Source organism: Cloeon dipterum, chromosome 1, assembly GCF_949628265.1.
Source record: "Cloeon dipterum chromosome 1, ieCloDipt1.1, whole genome shotgun sequence".
In the NCBI taxonomy this organism is placed as follows: Eukaryota; Metazoa; Arthropoda; class Insecta; order Ephemeroptera; family Baetidae; genus Cloeon; species Cloeon dipterum.
Window position 1 is genome coordinate 14,497,707 of NC_088786.1, and position 10,387 is coordinate 14,508,093.

The 10,387-nt window shown below is 41.2% G+C and overlaps 1 protein-coding gene across 1 annotated transcript; it reads left to right on the forward strand.

The window, feature by feature from the left end:
- The first annotated feature begins 1,665 nt into the window (after window positions 1-1,665).
- LOC135937642 (mucin-2-like) lies at window positions 1,666-3,514 on the forward strand. The gene is made up of 2 exons (XM_065481212.1): window positions 1,666-1,669; window positions 1,790-3,514. Exons 1-2 carry the CDS (start codon window positions 1,666-1,668, stop codon window positions 3,421-3,423), a joined length of 1,638 nt encoding a protein of 545 aa, XP_065337284.1. The 3' UTR covers window positions 3,424-3,514.
- The last annotated feature ends 6,873 nt before the right edge of the window (window positions 3,515-10,387 follow it).

Sequence of the window (10,387 nt, forward strand, 5' to 3'; positions counted from 1 at the left end):
GGATGAGCGCACAGCAAACGAGGTTTGGAAATAAATTGGCTGCGCGCACAATACACAGAAGAAAGAAGTATGCTTGAATGCAGGAGACGATCTCAATTTGGGTTTAATTTATAGGCCTGCTGCACGCAAAATGTGGCGTGTTGAATGTTTCTTGTGGACAACTTTGTATAAAATAAATGATACTATATATATGAGCTCAGAAGAATCATAACGCAGGCTATTTAATTTTAAACTTGAAACTCGCTTACATACATGAAGTGATGCCAATTTTAATGTTTAATGATTTAAGTTTCAGGTGCAATATGCAAGCAATAGGTTAATGCCAAATTAGTAATGTAGGATAGTTACATGAATAAATAATATATTTTGTTCGAAAATATTTTAACCATAAATGATTAAGTAAAATTGCCTAAACCTACAGAAATTTATTGATCATTTTTAAAAACAAGCTGGCTGCATCAAAGAAAAATCTTACAAAGCGGACCATTCTTGTAAAATAAATATCAATAATAATAATTTCAAGAACAGAAATGCTAATGCAGTGCTTGTTTTAAGTTGCACTGCGTTAAGCCAAGATTGATTCTTTCTTCTTCTTCGTGTTTTATATGTTTGCTTAAAATATAATCTTAAAATTAGTTTTTTTCCAATTCAATGCCAAAGAAAGATAGGAATGGACGTTGACCATTGACTCTTCAAGTCAAACCAAGGAAATGTAAAGCAATTAATCAATTAGTTAGCAATTAAAGTTATCAGATTGTGCGTTTTGAGGAGAATTAAAGACTGTTGACGCCCAAACGAGCATTTGATAAGACCGTGATTTTAAAAGTGACTAAGTGCCACTCAGCAAAATATACTTAAACCATACGTAATCAGCGGGAGTATAAAGACTCACAAAATTCGGTTTGCTGATCATTTTGAAGATTCGCATTAAACAATTCACTAGCAAAATGATACGTAAGTAACTTCTGGTTTCTGTTAAATGGCAATTAAAACTATACTAATTGCATTTTTTTTTAGGAATATTTGCGATTTGCGTGCTAGCAACTGCTAGTCTTGCTAGCCGTTGCCCACAAAAGCCGGATTGCTCCTCAGGCCGATTGGAACTTCATCCCCATGCAGACTGTACACAATTTTACAAATGTGAAGATGGACTCGTAACGACCTTTGTATGTCCAGAAGGAATGGCATTCAGTCGTGTCCACAGAACTTGTGACTCTGTTGCTAACGTCAATTGCGTTTTCTGCTCTTATGAAGAATTAAAGAACACGCACGATGAAAACGTGATCAGATGTGGTGAGTTTAAAAATAAATTTATATACCTTAATATTGTTGTTTATTCTCCATGATTTAAAAATACTGTTCAAGATATTTCTCAAAAGTATCAAATTAATTTTTTTACGGAATTGCACTGTTTAAAATTCATATTGATACCTTTCTTCGGTTGCATCAATAACTGATCCATAGATTACAGTCAGCTTCCTTAATGGTGAATATTATTTTATTTTTTTTTTAAATTTTTACTGACCTTTCTATTTTGCTTAGCATAATTCAAATTTTCTGGTATTTTACTGTCGCTTTTTTGAAAAAAATTCAGTTCTTCTCTATACATAGCACATATACCTATAGGATACTGCCTTCAATTTTAACTGAACCATTATGACAATCATGGGTGTTAATAGCATTTTCCCATATAATTATATCAAACGAAAACAACATCTGGGGATTTAGCACTTGTGACAACAAATCGACTTATTTACATAATTTTTATATTTTAATTGCTTCATTTAAGGAGGAGGAGGAGGAGGAGGAGGAGGTGGTGGTGGTGGTGGAGGAGGTGGAGGAGGTGGTGGTGGTGGTGGAGGGGGTGGTGGTGGTGGAGGAGGAGGAGGAGGGGGTGGTGGTGGTTGCTACCCTACCACGATCGCCCCAGCAACAACCACGACCGAGCAAACTACAATCACTCCAACCACTACTACAACTACGCAAACCTGCACCACAACGACTACGCCAACCACCACAACCACTACGCCAACCACCACAACTACTAGGCCAACTACAACCACTACGCCAACTACCACAACCACTACGCCAACCACCACAACTACTAGGCCAACTACAACCACTACGCCAACTACCACAACCACTACGCCAACCACCACAACAACTACGCCAACCACCACAACTACTAGGCCAACTACAACCACTACGCCAACTACCACAGTAACTACGTCAACCACCACAAGAACTACGCCAACCACCACAACCACTACGCCAACTACCACAACAACTACGTCAACCACCACAACAACTACGCCAACCACCACAACAACTACGCCAACCACCACAACAACTACGCCAACCACCACAACTACTAGGCCAACCACAACCACTAGGCCAACCACCACAACTACTAGGCCAACTACAACCACTACGCCAACTACCACAACCACTACGCCAACTACCACAGTAACTACGTCAACCACCACAACAACTACGCCAACCACCACATCCACTACGCCATCCACCACAACCACTAGGCCTACGCCATCCACCACAACCACTCCGCTAACCACTACTACCTCTACTCCACCGAACACGAACTACCCAACCACGACAACAACTTCAACTACAATCACAACCACGATTTTTACCGATATTACGACCAAGAAGGAAACTTTACCAACCGTTGTTGATGTTACAACGGAACGAGTAACTTCATCAACAGCAATGGATATAACAACGGAACGAGTGACTCCACCACCAGCAACGGATCCTACAACGGAACGAGTAACTCCACCACCAGCAACGGATCCTACAACGGAACGAGTAACTCCATCACCAGCAACGGATCTTACAACGGAACGAGTGACTCCGTCACCAGCAACAGAACCATCAACTGAGAGAGTCACAACCGTGAAATCCACCACTATAGACATACCAGCGCCATGCTTGAATAAACCTCTTAGGCCCGAACGCTGTCCAGAAACATCTAAGTGCAAAATGCTGGAAGTAACGAGACTCCCTTATTACTCTGACTGCTCTTCATTTGTGTCATGCTTCCTTGGAATCACCACTGTCACAAAATGTCCTGAAGGAACTGAATTCAACGCACGACTGAGGGAATGCGTAGATCCAAAATTGTCGGAATGTTCCTTCTGCATCCCTGTTGAGCAAGAGCTCAAAATTCCAACAAAATCTCTGGTCATTGCTCACCCACCATGTAGTGAAAAGCCCAAGTGTAATATATTTGATATTGGCTTAATCCAACCTCATGAGGTCGATTGCAAAAAATTCTATCATTGTGATGCTGGCATGCAACTTGAATGGCAGTGTGGCTCCGACATGGAATTTGACCCGAAGCGCCTTATGTGCATTTCTTCAAAACTCTCAACGTGCAAGAAATGTCAGGTCCAAAATCCATAAATTAATTTTTTCAAACTTTCATAATATGGAATCTAAATGTGTTTTAACTTATTCATCCTTTTCCAATAATAAAATATTTACCTCGTCTTGACTCCACTCCTTGCATGAATTCATTTACCAAATAAAAGACATCTGCAGCACAATTAAGGAAGGTACAACCAAGAGGACTCCTAAATTCATTAATTCCCCATTCCCAGATGAGGCATTACAACAACAGTCGACGGACAGTAGAAGCGAGGGTGGTTTCGCGGGGGTTGTTGTTATGATAATGAGTCAATCTGTTGTTTAACTGATGATGGAGCACTTGAAAGTTGGCCTCCCTGGAGACGGCAAGGGGTTAAATTACACGCATACCTTAATGACAACAATCAACCCCTTCCTTTAATTCATTAGACAAAGTGCTCTTCCGAGCTTGCAATAAATAAAGTGGCGGCTCGCGTGACAAGCTCGCTCATTTTCCTCTTCCAGCAGCCTATCACATTACGTTTGCGTCCAATAATTACATGCCGACCAGCAAATTTATTTGTCCCCCTTCCACCCGTTTGACCTGCTGGAAAAGCACTTGAATGGGTTAGTCTTCGCTTCTTAAGCCTGATAAAATGATAGCTGAAATTCAATGCAGGTTTTTTATGAAGAAGGAATAAAACCGTGATTTTGAAATATTTGAGCAGTTGGCTGAGGCTCAATTTATTTATGCAAATTCACCAATTTGCATCCCCTAATGTTTCATCTTGCGCGTTGTATCCGCTCCAGTGACGGTGCAGACGGCCCACCGAGCATGACTGTCAGGTCACAAAAGTCAACCCTACAAGTTGTTATTGCCGAGCTAATATTATCCGGTCCATATTAAATGCACGCCCTCTTCTCTCTCAGCAGCGAGGGTTGAGAGAGCAGAGGAATTGCTGATGAGGGTTGCATATTCTACACTTGTGCTCAGCGCGCCGTCTCATCCCTCGCGCTGGCTATCAATTCGCCCCCTAGCAACACCAGCCTCTCGGTCCGCGAATAAATCAAGTTCGCGCTACTGAGCACGCACAAAGAGCCTGGCCAATCGTATTATGAAAATTAGTTGCTGGCTAGATTACCAAGCAAATGATTTACCAGAATCGCCCTTTAATGCCTGCGACGAGATCAACTCCGCAGTGTGTTTCGATCGGACGACATCTGCACGGGGAAGTTGTGTCTATGGGGTCGTATCTAAATCAGTAAATGATTCTTGCCACTGCTTCTTTAATTTTTGAAAAGCATAAATATGAAGCATTGAGGATACTCACATTTTGTAATACCTATTGTAATATTCATTCATGCCATCGTAATGTAACTTCTTTTAATTAATTTATAATTTACTCGTGCTTATTGAGGGGTTGGAAGCATAATAATATAACATAATAATGCTAATGAGTGGAGCGGGCGACATGCTTTCTCGAAATAAGTTTGCGCCGCAAACATGCTGCTGAGCACTGGCTTGAAATTGATTCTTGCATAATTTTAACATGTTGCCTGTTATATTAGAACCCTGTGAGCTTTCTCTCTTCTCTTATATTTGGAATCTTCAAAAGAGTGCAGCCGCGTTTAGGGTAATAAACTGGCACGTGCGTTCGTTCAAATTATTCACTTTGACGCTAAAGTAATTTTTTACGACTTTCCAACAGTTCCTAATCAACTCCGACCCTGCGCGTTAAAGAAAACTCTTTTTACGACAGGAAGATAATCCGTGTTATTAAAATTATGCTAATGTATTATTAACAATTCAAGTGTAACGTAATCAAATGAGTAAAAAACCGTAAAAAACAAATATTAACAATCAGTCTCACTTCTGAACTATTATTATAATAAAGTTAGATATAATCGGTTGATGATATTATTTTATTTGGACGGCAAGATCATATTCTAATAATTAATATTATTTTGGTTAATTGGTACCGGAAAATTTGTTGGTCTCAAAATATTTCAAATGACACATGTCATATTGACATTGGTTGCAAGAAATAGTCATTGTGTATGATACTATTAATAAACAAGAAACAATTATTATTATTTTTTTTTGCTCTTTTTATCCCTGTACGAGGACCGGGAAGGGCACGCACTGCACTAGCACGAATGCTGAAACCCGGGTCCCAATAACACCGCGAACGGATTACATGGGCGCACCAGGCCGCACAGGGACCCAGCCCACTCAAGGGCCACTTGCCTCCGCACCGAAGACTGCATTGAAACGCTAGACATTCGTCCCGTGAAGCCAAATCACGCATGCTGGAAAGGTGCAAACCAGCAAGTAGCGAGTCGGCGCCGGTGCGCCTCCCAGCCCGTTGAGCAATTCGAGTCACTAAACTAACCACTTTTTGCCATTTCTGACATTGGGTAGCCAGTATTAGATCTCCAAACTGCTCAAATACCTCACATTGCATTTGTTACAACAAACACTCATATGTATGTTTTTGTGTTGTATAGCTAAAGGAACTTTACAAAATAAAAACACAACGCCCGATATTGGTGTCGGCCATGCAAATACACAGAGCCATTTTATTCTGATGGGACAATTAAATGCAAATTTTGTTCTAAAAAAATTTTGGGAACAGATGTGTGATTTTCGCCTGCGCGTGTCCAAAATCACTTGGGATGCTCATTGGGCACCGCATACATGTATAAATAATGCAGAGAGGGAACACGCGCTGGTTTTCGGCGGAAAACCAACCCTTTGGCGAGCTCAAAGAGACCGCCGCCACCTCGTTTCCGTGCTTCAGATGTGGATGTTGGGCCGGGCCAACCAGATTATCGCGAGATAAACACAGGCTATAGCTGCCAAATTAATTTCTGACGCACAGACGCGCCGCACGCAAACTACGCTGCTGGTAATAACCCACTTATCAATCAAAAATTCTCTCAAATTGAATTTGACATGATGAGCCACAGCACAAGTGTGTATATAATAATAACCGCGGAGATACTTGAGAGCGTCGCCGGCGGCTCTGAAAATGGGAAAAGCATCTGTCTTCCTGACTCTGCATGTTCTCAAGACCGTTCAGGCCGTCCAGGAAAAATCATAATTTGGTTTTAAGCGTGTGCTTCCATTCTGCCTTTTCATTTGTTACAAGAAGCGATCGTTTGATTTATTTTGTGAAGATAAATCTTTAAAATCATGTTTTAACGGATATAATGATTAAGTTTTACTGCAAAGATTTTTTAAGTGACATGAGATACTTAGGGGAGATAATTTTTATAGTTTTAATTTTCTAAGAAATTAAGATTGAGCCAACTGGGAAATATTTATAAAAAGCTAAATAAAGTAAAGGTTTTACAAAATCATTTTTAACCCAGCACAGCCGTCTTGTATATTCGTCTAATATATTAGAGGATTTAGAAATACATTTTACATTGATGCGAAAATAATTTTATGATACAGCAACACTGCTGGCCCACATCAAACATAATTTTGAATCTAAATAATACAGTTTAAATGTAATCTAACTGAATTACGCATTTGCAATTACGCGAGATGCATGGCATTAGCATTAAGACCATAGTGGATTTTCTCAAAAGGATTTTGTCGCTTGGTTCTCAGATGTGGCTTGCTGCACTTTATTATTCTTATCAACGTGGTAACTTAGTCTCGACGCTGCGAATACTAGGAGGGCATAAAAATTACTGCGACGAGGAGATTGCTTGCACTCGAGATGAGTGTGTAAGTCGCTTTTAATCAACCAGCCGCACATTGATTGTGGCAGCAAATGCTCGCGTCGGTGTTTACAGTTAAGTCTCAAATTTTAGTGCTGAGAACGGGACCTTCTTTAGCACGCAGGCCCAAAATATCTGTACTTAAATGAGAGAGGGGTGCCCAGCAATAATGATAATTTCCAAGTATATAGCTAATATTTATTGTAACTGAAATTATCTGTGCTAGCATATAGCACACGCCTTTTTAGACGTGGTTGACCAATATTTTTCAAGAAAGTCAAACGTGGAATCAGTAAATTAAAAAATTCTTTAAGGAGACTGATTGACAACTGAATTAATTTATTTATTAATATATGTTTATAATTTTTTTATAGAACAATTCGAAATAATTAATAATTTCCCAAAGCCGGTCAGAGAGAAAGCTCCGTCTGGTCCCTTTCTTCATCTCACTAAATCAGCAGGGCTGCTGTGCGTCTGGGGGATGAATAGGGGTGGCGTGGCGGGCTCTCTCTCTCTCTCTCTCTCTCTCTCTCTCTCGTGTTTGTGCGTCCGTACGTCACGTCTCCATTGCGGCGCAGTATCTTAAGACGTTCCTAATTGAATCTCGAGACGGCACACTCGCACACACAGGCGGCCAAATTGCCCGGACGCTCGTGATTGGCCGGCGCGGCATTCGCAAGGCCGCTTAATAGCCGAGAGGGCTCCGTCCGAGGAGACACACAAACACTCACTGCCTGAAACATTGATAACCCTCTTGACAATTTAATCCAGTGTAATCAACGGAAAAACAACCTCGGAAAGAAGTAAATTTCCGCACGCCCGCCGCCGCTGAGAAATGGCGCCGGGGATTTGCTTGCTGCCCTGCCCGAACTTGTGCAAAATGACGCTAATGCTTCGCAATATAAAGGAATTTGAACGGAATTAGGAGGAAGCCGTATCGAAATTCTAGAGGGAACCAAGTTTCATCCTTATAAACTTGAAATATTTATTCATGTCCACGCATAATTTTCAATTTCAAGTTTAATTTTAAGTTCTCGTTTTAATTATATTGTTGAACTATATACCAACCTCGTGTCGACATTTTAACTTAACAATTAGAATGTTTTTCATATTCAGCTCATCTTACTCCTAAAAAACATCACACGCGTTTGCTGTCCTTAAATTTCCATTCTCCGCGTGCGGCTGCTGTTGCTTGTGGCAACGTTTGCGCCTTTTCGTTGAGGAAATTAATAGCTTTTTAATGATTGCGGCGTCCTTTGTGCACAAGCGGCGGCGTAAAGCTGCCACCGCAGCCGATTTGCCATAATTTCTTTGTTGAGCGAGCGTCGATCATTGTATCTGCACGCGAGAGGGCAAAACGATGAAGCGAGAGTGAGTGCCGGCCACGGGGGCTGGAAGGCTTTGCTGCAATTAGCCATGTGCTGCGTGCACATCAAGGCGCGCGAGCCGGGTGACCGCAACGGCCCCCAAAAAACAGATGACCACCCCCTCGGGGTGTTGGGCACACTTTTAGCTGCTTTGAAACACCTACATAAATACGCCGGCACCCTTTCGCTCGCGTGATACGCTCCAGGGCAGTGAACCACACCGACCTCTCCAATTTCCATCTGCTGCTGCTTAATTCTTTCTGGAAGCCACCATGATGATGTTCGGCAATGCGGTTCGGGGCTAATTTTGAACTTCATAATTCATAATTGCGGAAGCAATTTGAATACCTCTAAATTGTTGTGTAAGAAAGTGTTTTTAAAGTTTTGAACAAAATATAGGGACTAATAAAGAAGTATCAATAAGGTTGAACAAAAAAGAGCATCATAATCTTAAGACGTTTTTTTCTTAATTAGAAAAATACTTGAGATAAGATTGTCTTTGTTTTGTAATCCCAGAAATTATTCTCTATATATGTATCTTAATCATATTATATTTTATTGGAAAACAAATAAATATAAATTTTCATGAATGAACATTCTTAACTTGGTTTACTGAGATATGGTTTATGTTTTAATTTGTTTCTCACTTGTGCTGGATTTTGTCACTGCCCTCATGTGGCATGCGGCTGTCGGGGAAAATAGCAGCGACTGGTATAGTCACACTCTCCCTTTTGCTCCTTTGCAGCTCTTGAATTCGGCGCGACCACATTAAAGCGGCGCAATAAATTTCGAATGCGGGCGTCGCTTGCTGCTCTCTTTTTGACGCTTACTCCCGCTGCATTTTGTAGCAAAACCGCACCAAACAGACCAGCCGCGCTACCTCCGCTTTCGCCCTCTTGAATTATGAATACATATTTTTCAAAAGTGGCGCCCTCGTGAATATGCATCAGGCCAGGGCAAGATGCATATTGCTTATCATTTGACTTTTTCACGGGTTCAATCCTGTTTCATCTTATTTGATCAATTAATAACGATGATTCAAAATAGGTGTTGTATAAAAGTGTATGCATTGTTTAAATTTATGAAAATTTAAGCGTGAGAGTGCTTGTGGCAATATATTTCTTGCTCAGTCACCTTTCCTGTACAAACTTATCAATTCTATTATACATAAAATTTTCGCTTTTCGTCACACACTCAGCTTTACTCTCAGAAAAAATGAATCAACTCTCACCTATATACATCACGTTTATATCCACTTTTTTACTTACTCATCTCCTATATTTACTTCGTATTTAAACACGCTCTTCGCATTTCTTACCTTCTTCTAACGATATTTCCATTCGCTCATTCGGAAATAAAAATTCCCGGATCGTTTGCCGGCGGACACTCACTCTCAATGCGTCAGCATCGTTAACTGGACGGTTCCTCTCAAAGAGAATAATGTTAAGAGCTCTGGTTTGAAAGTTCAAGCGTCTGATAAGGTTTAGGTGTAAAAATATTCTCTCGAGATATTACAGAAGGCGTGCGCGCATCATCCCCGAGATGAGCGGCGCGCAGCGAAAGTGCGTATGGCGGTGCTTTTAATTTTACGACGTGGAGCGTTCGCGATCATCACAGGCTCAAAACACACGCACACAAGCGCACCGGCTCTTTTAAACCCTGTTAATTATTCTAGCAGAGCAAATCGCCAGATGTCCGAACAGGCGGGCTAATTTTAGTGTGAAACTCTCTCTCAGGCCGAGTTGCGCCTTTTTGACACGCTTGTTACGAGAACTCTCTCCCAGAGATTATTGCGAGTGCAGCGAGCCGAATTACTTTTATCAGGTTTGATAGGTCGGGCGTCGCGCACGGTGACAGAATCAGCAAGCTGGCGCGACAGTGATTGATCCGTGCTACCAAGAGAGGACATATACTTTGCGTGG